This window comes from Pyrus communis, chromosome 4 (genome assembly GCF_963583255.1).
Source record: "Pyrus communis chromosome 4, drPyrComm1.1, whole genome shotgun sequence".
NCBI lineage: Eukaryota > Viridiplantae > Streptophyta > Magnoliopsida > Rosales > Rosaceae > Pyrus > Pyrus communis.
This window is the reverse complement of record NC_084806.1, coordinates 7290505-7307485: the sequence shown is the minus strand read 5'-3', so window position 1 is coordinate 7307485 and position 16981 is coordinate 7290505. Positions and strand designations below refer to the sequence as shown.

At 35.2% G+C, this 16981-nt stretch overlaps 1 protein-coding gene across 1 annotated transcript; it reads left to right on the top strand.

The window, feature by feature from the left end:
• The first annotated feature begins 3923 nt into the window (after positions 1–3923).
• LOC137732112 (uncharacterized) lies at positions 3924–5442 on the top strand. The gene has a single exon (XM_068471405.1). The coding sequence runs from the start codon at positions 4009–4011 to the stop codon at positions 4852–4854; it is 846 nt and encodes a 281-aa protein (XP_068327506.1). The 5' UTR covers positions 3924–4008; the 3' UTR covers positions 4855–5442.
• The last annotated feature ends 11539 nt before the right edge of the window (positions 5443–16981 follow it).

The following is a 16981-nucleotide window of genomic DNA, read 5'->3' as shown; positions in this document are numbered from 1 at the left end:
TGCGAATGCCAGTGAGGAAGTAGATGAATTTTATGAGAAGATCTCAAGCATTAAGCTCCAAAACCTCGGGAAGTAGGCATGAAGCCGTAAATAGGAGGACGTGTACATCTCCAAAGAAGGTTTGATAAAACTTTTTGCATTGTGAAAAAGTTTAGGCAATTCGGATATACGCAAAAGTGATTTTTCTGAGCATTTGCCTCACCAATTGTCTCATCCTTTGGAGTCACTAGTTTTTTTTAGGCAAATGCACCCATTGGAGATGCTTGAGCTCCTTCAACACTACCCATGGTGCGTGGGTGACTATCACCATCAACTCGAGTTCTCAACACAGAGGGGGCCGGCGTAATTGCAGTTATGAGTATACCTAACGCATTTCAGTTGACTGTTACAATTTAAGTGAACCAAAAACGATAATACTCTATGCACACCTTGTGCGGAACCGAACTCTCCATGCACATCTTTATTTATTATAGGCCATTGAAAAAAAAAAAGACACACTATTGTGACATCATATTTTCATTGTGACCCTCATGGCGAGAAGTTATTAATTAAATCCCCATGTGAGCCTCGTCAACAATTGAGGTCGAAATCTAACCTTCCGTTAGTATTTCATCAAAAAAAAAAACATAGGGTGTATCTCACATGGATAGGTTAACTTGGTTTTTAGCAATTTGTGAGGCAACAACTGTAATCTAATTAGAGCTACCCACCTAGTTTATCATGTGCTTAAAGGATTGAAGTCATAAGAGATTGGGATAGTCTAGACTTGTAAAGCTATCAGGGAATGTATTTGATCGAATATAAAGCTGTAAGGAATCCTGGTATGAATAGGTTTAACTATTTTGATATGATAACTTTGGTTTGTGGTGATAAGGATATTTGTTTATACAATTTGATTAGGATTACATGATGGAAAGTAACCTAATCAAATGCCAACACTAAGGATGTATAATAGAATTCCTTGCATTCACACTGATTACGCAAAACAGGGAGAACAAGCCCATTGTTTGTTAATTGCATACAGTAGTGTTGAGTGTAGAAGAGCTATGGTTTTTTTGCTACAACGGCTTCACAAGGTTAGTGGTTAATTGTATTTGTGATTTGCTTATTTCTGTTATTAACTATGTTATAAGAACAACTCCTGAAACATCGATATTTCGGTACAGATAACTCTTTAATAGAGAAAATCATCATCGAAGTCAAATCCTATCACATTGTCGTTCATCATGTTATTAACTTGATGTCCACCAGTAAATAATTATACCACAATCTATCATAGTTGTCATTAATCAAGTCATGATCATGATTAGTAATTTAGTGGCATCATTGGTCATCATCTCATTGTTTCCATCACAGGGCAGCACAAAACTAGTGCTTGTACTCAGGCAACAACTTTGTAGTGTTTCTCAATCTTGATCAGGATTTTTTGCATCCCAATTCTTCTCTTGCTCTCTTGTTTGCCGACTTCTCATTTAATTGATCTTGGGTCGAATTTGAAATTGAATAATTCTTTCTTGTTTCCACACCTAAATTCTTCCTAAGCGGCAAAGAGCCACCTTTCGGGAGGCATATTTATGAACAGAACCAGCACCAACAACTTCACTGTACTCTTCCGAGGGCCAGTCACCATCGTTTCACATCGATCTGTGTCTTAATAGCTTTTACGTTCAAATTTTTGATTAGCTTAATGGAATAAATTAGTTACGAAGTTGTTATTTTCGATATTTGAATATAAGACTTCTCTTCTATAGGTTAAGAGAAATACACAAAATGGTAGTACTAAATGTCTAATTTTTGTTTTGTTAATTGAGTTAATTGGACTTAGGCCTTAAATACGTACCATACAAGAGTTTTCGAGCTTGAATAACTAAGCCGAGCTCAAGCCTGCGGCATACCTCTCATTGTCCTGTAAAACATTTCGAGCTATTCATGAGCTTTCCGAGCCAAAAATACTAATGCTCAAATTTAACTTGTTTCTTAATTAAGCCAAACTAAGTTGGGTTTGGTTCTTTCATGATCCGAGTTTTGATGACTCAAGCATGAGCTAAATCTCTTAGACCAACTTCAATGGTGGGCTGAAAATCAAATTACTGTTCAAAATTTCCCTCCAAACCCATTCCAACCCAAGGAGAAATTTTGGGCTAAATGCTAAATGCTAAACCAATGCCAAATTTCCGTCAAAATTTAGCCCAGAAATTGTAGTGGACTCCACCTAATATTTATCGGAATTTAATTTTTTTAGATTAAAATGTTCATAAAATTAATTTACGATAGTCTACATATTTATTTAAAAAAAAAAATTAATTTAACAAAAAAAAATAGCATGAATTCATTCTTTAATAATTCTAGGCTAAAATTTTAAGCTAGAACGATTGGAGTTTTCTGAGCTAAAAATTAAATTTTTCGAACTAAAAAATTTGATTTTTAGCCCAACTATTGAAGATGCTCTTACGAGCTCAAACTGTTTGAGCCGATTTACAGTCCTCTTCCACCTCAATTGGCGCCTCCCATAGTACTTTTGGTCGGTTGGCCGCTCGTTCTTATCCTGCATACGGGGCTTAAATGACTATTTTACCCGTAAAAGTAAAAGTTACAGCGGGTGATGTGCTAGCTATATAGCTCTGTGGCAAAACCCGATCAAAATTTCAGATGTTGGGAAATAAACCTTTTCCTCCATATTCAAACTGCTATTCAAAACCCACGCGCATAGATATGGTGGCAACCAACTCTCCTTCATATTTGCTCGGATTGTGTTAAAACTAAAACCTAAATGTTTGCATACTTTGTTGGTTCCACTATCGTGTTTCATATATAGACATGGACATATTAGGCTAGCTATTGAACAATTGGAATGGTTTTGGAAATGGGGTTGATCCACATGTTTGATCATCTTTAGGCAAGATGCGAATTACTACCTTATGATCCACGTCTATATAATAAATGTTCTTTTATAACTTTTTAAGATGTTGTGTCTTTTAGGTTTATTTTCGTGTTTTTTACTATATCAATTGGCTTTAGTTATAAACGTTCAAATTGTACATGTCGTGCCAATTAATCAACAACATAAGTTGGTTTACAAAAATTTAAGAATTCAATTATTATCTCTTGCTCATTTTGGTTGTTACATGACAATTTACTATCTTTTTGGTCGTTAACGGTTAACTAAACAAAACTATTAATTCATTGTTAAAGATGATTATGTATTTTATGATACTCATCCATCGAAAATAGAAAAATTACTAAATTTTACATGTTAGTGAGGTGTTCTTATTTTAGTCTGCATTTACATGCAAAATTAGATAAAAATATATAATGAAGGTGTAGAGTCTTGCCCAGTATAATTTGATCTTAGTAGTTGCATCAAATGTTTTTTTTTTTTTGTACAAGCAATATACTGCACTAATACACTAATATATAAATATATATATATATATATATATATATATTTAAACCTGAATCATATTGAGTTGAAGAAAAATGTTATAACCATTAGAATAATCAACCACTTATAATCTTACCAAGCATGATATTAGATTCCAAATGAAGGTCATTCCCTTCAATACAATGTAACAAACGGGGTCTCATGGGCTACTACAAGTAAATAACATTTGCAATAACCAAATGGGTGTGTGGTTCTGGTTCACTACATTTTTGAAATTAAAATTTATGAATTGTTTGGGTGTAATTTTCTCTAAAAGAAGAAATGCCTAAAGGGTACGCGCCCCCGCGCGTAAAGAAAATATAGTTAACCTGAAAAACAAGGAACTGTGACCTCTCTCTGCGACTGCTGTCCGGCCTTTTCACAGCCCCACCCTCTCTTTCTTTTCAAAACCCAACCAAAAATAAATAAAAAATAAAAACAACAATAAAACCCTATCACTACTCTCTCTCTCTCTCTAATCTCTCTCTCTCTCTCTCTCTCTCTCTCTAAACCTTTCGCCTTTCCAAAAATCCCTCTACCTATTCACCAGCATCCCCCACTCTCTCATAGGCAAAACACCAAACACCATGAAGATAAAGAACAAAGGCAAAGTCCACCCATCTCCCTTCTCCTCCTCCGCCTCCTCATCCGCCTCCTCCTCCTCCTCGGATGGGTATGTTCTCTCCGTTCTTCAGCTCCTTCCAGCTGCCATTCTAGCTCTGGCCTCCGTCCTCTCTCTCGAGGACCGCGAGGTCCTCGCTTACTTGATTACCCGCTCCATGAAAACCACCCCCAACACTTCTTCTACTTCAATCCCCGCCGCCCAAGATCCCAAGAAAAAGACTTCCAAAAAAGGTTCTAATAAGTCTGCCAGCAACCCTGCGGCCGCCGCCCACCAGCCTCCGATGTTCGATTGCGACTGCTTCGACTGCTACAGAAGCTACTGGTTCAAATGGGACTCTTCCCCCAACCGCGAGCTCATCCACCAAGCCATCGAGGCCTTCGAGGACCACTTGGCCAACGGCGAGCGGCCCAAGAGGAACGCCAGGGGCAAGAGAAGAGACAAGATGGGCCATCGGGACTCCTCTAAAACGCCCGATGTTTCTGCCCAAAACGACATCTTTCTGGAAGAGAACGTGGCTCCAGCTTCACCGGAGTTTGTTCAAAGCTCTACTACCCCTGTGCTGCCTGAAATCGACGTTGTTTTCGTAGGTTCTCCTGAGAAGGCTGATGCGGTAGAAGGAAATGAGGGGAAAGTGGAAGACTTGGGCGTGGATGTTGCGGTAGCGCCGCAAGACACGGCGGATGACATGGCGGTGGTTTTGAGGGCGGCGGCCGCGAGCAACCACAGGGGTTTGGCAAGGAAAGTGCTGCCGGACGTGTTGGGCCTCTTTAACTCTCGTTTGTGGAACCTTTGGAGTCCGAATGTCTAAAAAAAGGGAAAAAGTTATAAATTTCTTTAATTTCTTTTTATTTTTCGAGCCTCAGAAAAGAAAAGAGAAGCAAGTGTTATATTTTTGGTGGGTAGGTTTATTTCTGCGCTCGAAATATAGGTATGTTCCCTACTCTCTCTAAATGAAAATGTTTATTTATTAATTTTTATTGTTTTTAAAGGGTTTTAATTTCCTTTTTATCGTAATATTTATCTCGTTGTTCTTTATTTTTGCTTAGGAATCAAGCTACAGAGCCTTTTAATTTGGTGGGGGGTAATTTTAATTGTTTGAGGTGGGCCAGTCGGGTTTGAGTTTTGGGGAGTTTAGCGATGAATGATTAAAGATTTAGGATTAATTAATTAGATTAATGTGATAGTGCTGCTTTTTTATTGGAGTTCTTCGTATTTGAATGTCAAAGTATGCGATTTTCTATGCTTCTCTTTTGATTCTTTTTGGCTGGAGTCCTCTCTCAATAATTCATCTCTTCCCTTCCTATTTATATTTTCCCAAGGCCACTACTAATTTAGGGTTAGGTGCCCTATCCCCTATGCTTCTCCGACAAATAAAGGCAGCCCTGAAACCCCTTGGAAATCCCAAAATGCCCTTTTCCCCTCCCTGTACCTGCAATCGGATACTGTCTCGTTTTCCAGGCTAATTTTGTCTTCTACTAGAGGGGCAATATCATTGTTATTCTCCAGATGATATTTTCATAAAAATCATGAATATGTAAAACGGCGTAACGTTCCGAACTATTAATACAAAGGTGCGTTTACTAATCCGTAATCAAATTGAGAGAAATTGAATTGATGAGGAATTGGAATAAAGGAGAATTGAAATGAGGTGGAGTCACAATTAGATTTCTGTTGAAGCTGATTACTTAAATGTTTTGGATTTAGAATATAAATGACATTAATTTTATAAAACTGTTTACTAATTTAGCAAAATTAAAATATAAATAAATATGATTACTAAAATATTTTTGTCCCAAATTAAATATTTTATATACTTTTTTAATAAAATTTAATATAATATATAATAGTAAGAAAAAAAATTTATTTAAAATTCTAACAATTCCCATGTTTGTTATTTTTAATAAAACTTGAATTATTTTACCTTTTTTTTTGTTTTTGTTTTTTTGCACTTTTCACTATTTACTCTTTAATGATTAAAAAACTCATGCGACAAAAAAAAGTTAAAAAACCCAACAAAATAGCGGGAGTCGGGAGAGGTTCTGGAACCTTCATAGTGCCACTTCCACCACAACCTTCTTTATTCTCTCCCCTCTGCATCCTCAATTGGCTTTTGTGATCATCTCCTGATCTTGTTCTATCGGCCTGAAAATCTCCTCCTGTTGGGTCATCGAGTTGTAAACAATGAACTCATTGTTGGCAACCATTCTTGGATTTCTCAACCCTTTGTTAGCCGCTCAATGCTATGTGTAAAAATGTCTGCAATCGAATTGGGAAAAAAAACCAAATTGTAAGTCAAGTTCCCATTTTCCCAATTCGATTCTCAGTGTACAAATCATAAGGTTTGCTTTTATCTTTATACTCCTCTGCATTTGTCTCTCCACAACTGGAATTGGATCTGCGGCTGTCGGGAGTTTGTTGGTGGAACTGTTGGGGTCGATTGGTGGTGGGTCTTGGCAGTCTAGGAGGTGGTGTGAGTTGATTAAGGGGTGGGGATGAGTGTGCTTTTAGTGGTTCAATCGTGATGAAGGGGCAGGGTAATTTCAGCAGAGAAGTCTGATTCCGGAAGTTGGCTTTCTTCCGGAATTCAAATACCTCCTCCAAGTTAGTAATTGGATTCCGGCAATATTAGGAATCTGATTACTGATTTTGGGTGAAGCCCACGAATATTTTCATTTCCAAAATTTAGTAAACGCTGGAATAACTTGGTGAAGAATTCAATTCCCCTTCTTCTACCTCCATTCCAATTTCGTAAACATGCCACAAATGTGTATTAGCTTTTATATTAGGCTAAATAGCTAAAATAGTTCCTGAGATTTGCATAACACATCACTTTAGTTCCTGATGTGTTATGCAAATCTCATGGACCATTTTGGCTATTTAGCCATTATATTACGATCCGCATCGTTGTGATGATGATGAACTCGTTCTAGTTCTACCAAGTCCTCGTCTTAATTATGATCCGTATAAATTTTGTGACATTACAGAAACAGCGAAGACATGGGTCGTTTTCTATATCGAAAAGGACACAGGCAACAATTAATTCTTTTGAGATTGAATTGTAGGAATTGTCTGGTTGTATTTTGTTGGCTTGGAGACGGACAAAGTTTGTGTTACAAACAAGTGGTATTGGGATAGAGAAATAGATAGGGGTGGAAATAATGTGACAGATTGCATTGAGTGAGAGAGGACCACTAGCAGTTGTAGTTTTAACTTTTGGGAGATTATATTCACACCTTTTAAATTACTTCTCCAACATCTTTTTAATTTATTAATATTTTTTACACGCCACTAACACTTGATAGAAAAATTAAAAAAATTAAAAAATTAAAAGAGTGAGAAGTAATTTAGAATGTGAATATAATCTCTCTAACTTTTTATCAAAAGGAGACAATTGGAACTGTGAGATGTGAGGATCAAATTTGATGTTACCAAAAATTACCCAAGATAAGTAGTCCTTGTGATATTTTTTTTTATTTTTTGAACAAATGATATAGTATCTACATTAAAAGGATGAGAGAGTAAGTTAAGTATCACAATGTGTTAACAATAATGGATTCAAATTCGGCTTTAACGAGAATCGAACCTAAAACCTCACGTATGATATTTTTTTAGAGGTGGCAAATCAATATACGGCCCAAAGCCGGCAGACTCTTAAATACAAATAGGTCTCGCAAATAATGATAAAACTCATCTTTAATAACGGTTTTTATCAATAATAAAATTAGTTTTGTGTGTTTAAATTATATTATTGATATTATCAAAATGTTCCTTGCTAAAAGTCCTATTCCATTTAACATAGAAAAAAACGCAAACAATACTGAAGTAAAGCTTTTGGAAAAAAAAAAATGGGCTTTGTAGATACACTTTTTGCCCAACCCAACTCTGTTTATGTCATGTTAAGTCGGGCAACATCATATTACGCACTCAAGCTCAAGAATATGCTTTTAAATTTTTATTTTTTTTAATTTTTTTATTTTTGAATAAACGATATTATCTAGACTAAAGAGAGAGGGGGAGGGTTTAGACTCACAATGGACTAGCAATAATATCATTCAAATTCACCTTTGGTGAGAATTAAACCTAAGACCTTTCATTTAGAAGTAAAGAGAAATACCACTAAATCATAATATTAAGTGGCGATTTTAAACTTTTTTTTAAACTCTTGATATCAAATCCAAAGATGAGCAGCTATGCATTTATAGGTCGCCTAGTGTCTTGGATCATTCTGCATATTCTCTAATAGGAGCGATTTATGTGCTCCTTTCTAACTATTGGATGGAAGAGGCCAAAAGAAAATAAAGTGAGAAAAATGCATGAAATGGAAAAGAAAGTATACAAATCACTCGTATTGATCACTAATATAGGCTAAATAGCCAAAATGGTCATTGAGATTTACATAATTCATTACTTTGGTCATTGAGATTGAAAATCAATAGAACGGTCCCTGAGATTGTCCATCATCCATCATTTTAGTCCTTCGGTTAAAAACTCTTTGGGTAATTTTCAAAGCTTCGTAACTCAATCGTTTCTTAACCAAATTCGACCCATAATATATCAAAATGCAGATAGGAAAATGTAGAACAAGATTATACCTATTTGAAAGCCCAATAGTTTCCGGAGATGGCCAGAAAATAACTTCAAAGGTGACTGACCCGCGAGAAAACTGGAAAATTCGCCGGAAATTGAGTAAATTTTAAACGTTCATAACTTCTTCAATACTCAACGAAATCGAGTGATTCAAAAACAAAAATCTTACTTCTCGACAAGATGAAGATAATGGTACCTTTCTTGACTGCTAATTCATCATGGTTTGTTTGGAAAACGGCTCAAAACTGGCTAACCATTTTTGCGTTAGTCACTTTCGAGCCATTTTCTGGCCAAACCACGATAATTTAGCCATCAAGAAAGATACCATTCTCTTTTTCTCATTGAGAAGTATTATTTTAGTTTTTGAATCACTTGATTTTGTTTAGTATTGAAGAAGTTATGGACGTTTAAAGTTTACTCAATTTCCGATGAGTTTTCTGGTTTTCTCGCGGACTAGTCACATTTGAGGCTATTTTCCGGCCATCTCCGGTAACCATTTGGCTTCCAAATAGGTATAATCTTATTCTACACTTTCCTATCTTCATTTTGATATATTATAGGTCGAATTTGGTTAAGAAACGATTGAGTTACGAAGCTTTGAAAATTGGCCAAAGAGTTTTTAACTGAAGGACCAAAATGATGAATGATGGACAATCTCAGGGACCATTTCCATTGATTTTTAATATTAGGGACCAAAGTGATGGGTTATGCAAATCTCATAAATCATTTTAGCTATTTAGCCACTGATATATAACAAATGGGCTGATTAGTAGTTATCCTTTCTTTTTGCATAATAAAAGTGGATAAAATAAGTATGAACATGTCGGCTCTAAAATCCTGCAATTTGGATTATAATATACACTTGCAACTTCATCTATCTATTATCTAATTATTATATATAAAACCAATGGAAAAGTGAATAGTGATTTTGATGTCACAAAGCTTCAACAAAAATATTTTAACAAAAATAGCCTCAAGACAAAAAACTTTAAAGGCATCCTAAAATAATGCATCAAATAAGGTAGGGGCATTTTCATCATTTTAATAGTATTTTTTTAATGATTAATTTTTTTTTTGGTTTTTTTTTTAATTAGTACCTCACAATAGACTAACAATAATGTGATTCAATTTCTCAAATTTTAAAACACGTTCAAAACATTTGAAGGGGCATCTTTCGCATGAGGATAATAATGTGATTAAATTAGTTGTCAAATTATTATTATTTTTTTTAACAAATGATATTATCTACACTAAAGGGAAGAGAGGTGGGCTTAACCTCACAATGGGCTAGCAATAATGTGATTCAATCAGTTGTTTATTAAATATTATTTTCTCTATTTTTAAACACGTTCAAAACATCTTAAGAGGCGTGCCAATTATAAAAAATTTCTTTCACACACGAATAATAATGTGATTAAATAAGTTGTCAAATGATTTTTTTTTTTTAACAAATAATATTATCTACACTATGGAATAGGTGGGCTTAGCCTCATAATGGGTTAACAATAATGTGATTCAATCAACTGTTTATTAAATATTATTTTCTCTATTTTTAATGTAAATTATATAGAGATTAATTTTATTATGTGAATTCAGTTGCTTTAATTGGTTTATGAGGGGTTTATTCTAGCATAATCTAAGATTATTTATTTACTTCAAATATTTGACTTTCCTTTTATCAATTTACACATATAAATATATTTAAAACGTATAAGTCGTGTAGTATGCTGTGATTCAAAAAATACCTTCTCATGCACGTGCATGAAGGCTAGTATAATATAACGATAATAAGATGATGAGGGTTGTATATTAATCACCCTCCATTTGTATCCACAGCAGGAGGAAGCAGGTTAACTATTAGGTCAAAAGTTGCTGTCATTTCAGGTGCTGTGGCTTTAATTTTGTTAATTTTATTTCCCTAGTTGGCATTACTAATTTTGATCAGCTGTTCAATTTCCGTCGATTGGTAAAACTTAATTATCATCAGAAATTGAACATTTGACCAAAATTACTAACAGAAGTAAACTCTGCGAGTAAAGTTGACAAAATTGTAATCACCACAGACCTAATAATTAAGGTCTAGCTATTAGAGGACTAGAACAGAAAGAGCTGTAGGCATTAGGACAAATAACGCCTGCCCTTCACATTTGGAAAATGGGATTTTTTTGGTTGGCGCTATGAAAGGATAATCGAGCGAAAAAGGTGATCAAGTGGGGATGGGGAGCGTACCTTGAATACACATTGTGTTCCCCGCATGATATCTGCAGAAAATTTCTTCACCGATTCGTATTCCAGTTTGCTGTTGGTTTCTTTAAAGGAGGGGTTCACTTGGGTCCCTTTTTGCTCGGACAATACCATCTTTCTCTAAACATGGATCCGGAAACCTTCATTTTCTTTCCATTCGTTGGTTGCATGGATTGTGAGTTGTCTATGACCAGTCAAAGAAGATACAGTGAGAATTAGACATCTGATAAAGTCCTCAAACTCTTAGTTTAGCTCATTGTAAGCATTGAACTATTGCAGTAATTTATCAAAAAATTTAGAATGAATTGGATCATAGCATATAAGAGATTCATGGTCGTTGGATCTTTAGTCAATGATCAAAGGACTAAGGATTTAATGACCATAGATCCTGGCCGGTCCATACTAGACAAATTTATAATTTTAAAACAAAATGCCCCATTCTTGTATCATTAACTTAAGGTTCGGATGTTCGCCAAGAACCATCACTACAAGAAAATATGGTAATTGCGACACCTTTTTTTACAACGCGTGGTGTGGCCCTCGCAATAACTATTAAATTTCATTATTTTATGCGCGCTAAACTTTGGCGCTCTGTTGTTTGCGACATGAATAAGTTTCGTCGCACACACCTCTATTGTGAATAAGTAGAAGAAGAAAAAAAAACAACTGCACGCTCTCATCTCCTTCTCACTCTCCGCCTCTCTCGTTCTCGTTCTCCGCCTATCTCCCTCTCTTCCAAGCATAGATCCTTCTTTGCCACTCTTGCCACAACTAGGGGTGGTTCGGTATGGGATACCATACCGAAACTAGTATCCCGAATCCCAAACCGAATTTTTTCGGGATGGGAATTTGAAGACCAATCCCAAACCAAATTTTCGGGAATCCCAAATTTCGGGAATCCTGAAATATTTTCGGGATTTTGGGACAAATCGGGAATCCCAAATTGAAATATGAAATTATGAATTGTTCTTCAAATATATAATTCAAGAACACATTCATGAACTAGGAATTTCATTTCATTCACACTACCATTTAATTGAACACTGGCATGCTTGACTCTTTTTATCATAGTCAAAATTCAAATTAATTAAACTTTTTTTGCAATCTGTTGAGAGACAAAAGAATCAAGCCTTCTGAAATCATCAGCCATGACAGCAGCAATAATAAAATCCACACGAATATCAAACAGAACATGAAAAATATGCAAGGTGTAGGGCATTCTAGGTTGCTGAGCATGAATTAGAAACTACTAGCATCAATTATAAAAGAATAATATATATATATATATGTATAAATATATATATAGTAATTAATATTATATATTTTCGGTTTGGTATGGGATTCCCGAAATATCGAGAAGCCAATCCCGAATCCCATACCGAAATTTTGGGATTGGTTCGGGATAACATCCCAAAAATTTCGGGAATTTTGGTTTGGGAAATTTTTGGTTTGGAATCGGGATTTTTTCGGTTCGATTTGGGATTTTCGGGAATTTTTTCCACCCCTAGCCACAACCACTGATGCTGAGACATAATTGAAGCAGGTAAGGATTTATGTTTCTTGTTCCTCTCTCAAATATCCCCTTTCCCTAACCCTAATATTTTTTGTTATCTCTTAGTTTTTTCTTTTTGCTGCTAGAAATTCGAATTCAACCTCATCCTTTCTCATTCGGTAAGATTATTTGAGGAATTATCTTCTAATTTGTTTTTTCTTGGTGTTGTTTCATCATTTTTCCGCAAATTCCAGTCTTATCTATTCTTCATTAGTTCTCCCGATGTTTAGGATTTTTTTTTTGTCTTTTCTATGTTCAATTTCATCATTAATTGCTAATATTGTTGGAGGATTTTTTTGTAATTCAAGCTAGTCAAAGAAGTATGCTGGCTTGGTTTTGTTTATTTATTCTTTAATGGCACTAGTGACTCAATTAGCAAGAGAAGCAGAAATTTGGGGGTGGATTAATTGGAGAAGGATGAGGAAGAAAGCATTGTTGAAAGCAAAGACAATGGCAGTGCTTTTGTTAATAAGCATGGACTGGTCAGAAAAAAGTGAGATTTGTAGAGGAAAAGGGAAGAACTGTTTGGAAAGGTGAATAATGAGTAGAAATCAGAGCAAGATGGAGGAGAAAATGAAAAGTGGGTCTCTAAGAAAAGTGAGAATAGGATGTAGTTTAAAGGTAGAAGATGAAGTGGGGCATTCTCAGATATCACTGTGAGAATTATTATCATAAAAAGCAAGTTCAGATAGCCATCATGATTAAGTGGACAAATCCATGATCATGTCTCCTGCTATTCACAAAATATAATCAATTAGTGAAGTAGAATCTCAACATACCATGTAAGATTGAAGTAAAACACAGGGAGATTGCCAATCTAAACAGTCGTACAACTATTTCTAGGAAAAAAAAGGGACAATTATTTATGATCGACATTTCCACACCTCTTTAATTATAAACATTTTCAATCAATTTGAATATTTCTTGGAATTTTACGTACAACTTACTGAAATTACAAAAATAAGATGCTAAGAAAAATGATTTATTTGTGGCATGAACAAAAAAAAAAAAAAATCAATAAAAAAGAACATTAAAGACTACTTTGGTAATCATCTTATTTTTATACCCTTCTATCTTTCTTATTTCCCATAGACTTTCCCTTCATCTCTAAAAAAAGATTAAAATTAAAAAAGGAAAATAAATGGTGATTTTCTTTTTTTGGGAAACAAAAAAGAAATGGTGATTGAACGGGGGGAGCTACCCTTTCCTAAGATTTTTTCCCCATCTTTGCTATTTACCCTTGCTTAGAGATTAGACAAAGATGTGTCTGGATATCAAGAGCAGTTGCCAGAGGCCACAGATAAAGAGGCAATGAAAAGATGACAGATCTAGACCAAGTTTACGGTTACACTCATCATCTGCAGACAAACTATTTCTTGTACAGTGACAACTCAAGACTGCTTAGGGAAATAATGGTACTTTAAGTAATAAGCTCCAATCAGCAGACCTTAATTTGTCTCTAAGTACAAACCCTTTCACTTTTATCACCTCCTTCCTATGCGCATAATCATAGTTGTAAGTACATGACATGAATGGTTAACAATGGGAGAGTAGAGGACAGCTTGGCAAGATGCGGCATGCATTGGCTGCTCCGGCCCCAATGACATAAAATCCCTCTTTTGAAATTTCATTTGATCTCTATGCTAGCCAAGACAAATGAAATAAGAAGACCTTTCCTCAATATTTTTTAAATTGACACAAACTAAAACTACGTACGCCGTTTGAATGCAAACATTTTTTTCATCTAGACTTTATATCTTTTAATTCAAAGCTTCTCTGATGTTTAAGTTCAGTCAGCCACTTTTCATCCCACTTGGTTGTTTCACGGAATTCTAATCATATCAGTATTTTTCTCATCTTGGGTTTATTGGGATTTTTAAGATTTTTGTACTGATTGATTGATTTAGATTGCCCAAAAAAAAAAATTATAAATTGGCAATTATAAATAAACCTATGATCAATTTTTGAGGGCTTTTATTTTATATAAATTTATAACTCCACCATTGGCAGCAAGATTACCATCTCATGTTGGGCAAAAACAGTTTCTGAATATTTAAGGTCATGATAAAGGACCTGATGCATGCATGAAGTTTTGTTTTTTGATGTCATGATAAAGGACCTGATGCATGCATGAAGTTTTGTTTTTTGGACCTGATGCATGCATGAAGTTTTGTTTTTTGATTCTACGCTACGCCAGAAAGATGGTGAAAAATGAATGCCATTGCATTCGCTGCAACTATCAAACAGAAAACATGACAGGAATTGGAGGGAGATGTGGAATCAAGACCTGCAACCGATCCCATCAAAACTTATATCCTCCAGAGTCCAAACATGGTAGAACACTATATTCTAGTTTGCAGGGATGTCTATGAGATTTTTGGAGTCTTGTATGAAATTTATAAAAATACCCCTTCTTAAGATAGTTTTTTAAAAAAAGGTAGAACAATCTATTGACACTAGAAAGCAATCATTTAAATCAAAACAAAGTTTAGCACTTACTGATTGCAAGTTAAAAAATGTCATTATTAATAAGTAAAAAGAACTACAAACGTAATGTTCACTACATAATAAAAAACAGTTCAATCTTTAACAACCAAACATAAAAATAAATAAATAAATAAATAAATAAATTCAAAACTAACTTTAAAGTTTCACTTAATATATAACATTATTATAAATAAAATTGAAAAAAAAAATACCCTTTTTAAGTTGTTCACCTCATTATTAGCACTCAAAATATCTCATTGTACTCTAAATTTTTATATTTAGAAAGGAAAAAGTTTACGCTTATAAGGAGTGCACGATAATATTTTAAAGTGCTAATAAAAGTAATTTTTAAATACAGAACATTATTATATATAAATATTAGATGACAAAAATTTTGGGAGTCCTTTCAAATTTGGGACCTTGTGCGACTGCACCTTTCGCTCTCTCTCAACGCCCCCTCTTCTAGTTTGGTATATACATACGATAAGCAATAGGTTTGGATTAGTTTAAACTTGGAATATATTGACTGCAAACAGAAGAAAAAAGAAGAAGAAAGAAATCTTTTTCAAAAGATGTTCAATCTTATAATTAAAGCTAATTAAGTATGAAGATAATTATTAAAAAGCGGTCATATATACTTTTATCATTGTTTATCAGCTAAAGCTCTTTTAGTTGAAGTCTTTCACGAGAAAATTTTGAGTTTGACTGTTGCTTCGTCAAATGATATTATTAATTCACGTGTCATAAATTTAGGTACATGAAGATCGATATGAACAAGGCCTATGACCGGGTAGAATGAGACTTTCTTGAGGCTATCATGATTAAAATGGGGTTCAACTCTAATTGGGTCAAGCTGGTTATGGCTTGTGTGACCACTGTGGACTTCTCGATTCTTATTAATGGCCAACTAGGCAAGAAGTTCACCCCAACACGTGGGTTAAGACAGGAGGACCCAATGTCGCCTTACCTCTTTCTATTACTTAGTGAGGTGCTATCCTGGCTAATTCATTGTGCCTGTGAGTTGAGCTTTCTAGAAGGAATTAAGCTGAGCTCGCACGGGCTTGTGCTTTCTCACCTTCTCTTTGTCGACGGTACCCTTATCTACTAATTGCCAAAATATTGTAAGCATCTTGGATTCTTACTGTCATGCATCAGGGCAAAAGCTAAGCTTGCAGAAATCAATGGTTTTCTTTAGCAACAACACGTCGTCAGACACACGGGAGAAACTAGTTCTTTCTCTCAGGATGCCTTCAGTGGAGAATCTAGGAAACTATCTTGGTGTTCCGACTATCTGGGGGAGATCTAAGGGGGTGTTTGTTTGACCTCACTAACTGTCCTTGGACTAGACTGGACTAATAGTTAGTCCAGTCTGATGTTTGTTATCATGCGGGATTAGTCTTAATGAGACTAGCCCGGACTCGCCTACACTAAAGGCTTCACTAAGAGGTCTTAGTGAGACCCCCAAAAACCACGGGATTGCTAGTCCCGTCTCCCTCTTCTGCAAGCAACGTCACTCAAACCCACATGAGCAGCATCAGCCCTCCATTGTCCCGTAAACCCAGCGCCCTTTTGGCATCTGGGTCGGTGATTTGGTGTCTTTTTCCATCTGGGTCGACCTGAACAACAGCAAAAACGGGTCTCATAGTGATCCAGATTCTTCCGCCAACAATAAGATTGAAAAATTTAGCATTGGTGCAGTGACTCTGAGTGATTTTTCTTGACCAACTGTGATTTGCCCAGAAAATACAAGAACCAAATTTGAAGAAAAAAGAAAAAAGAAATACAAAGAGAGCAATGGGAGATGAGACATTATACAGAGGTGAAACGAGAGAAACAAAGGGAAGGGGAGGGAGACACTGGTAACAAAAAAAAAAGGCGAAAATGGGGAAATAAGGGAAATGAGAGGGATAGGCGGAGGGACAAAAATGGGGAAAAAGGGAAAGGGGCAGAAAACAAAATTTTGAAATACCCATTAAAACCCATGAATGTTTAAGCACAAAATCTAAAATAAAATTGGTAAGAGATAGATTATGAATTGAAGAGCAAAGATTGATGAACAATTGGG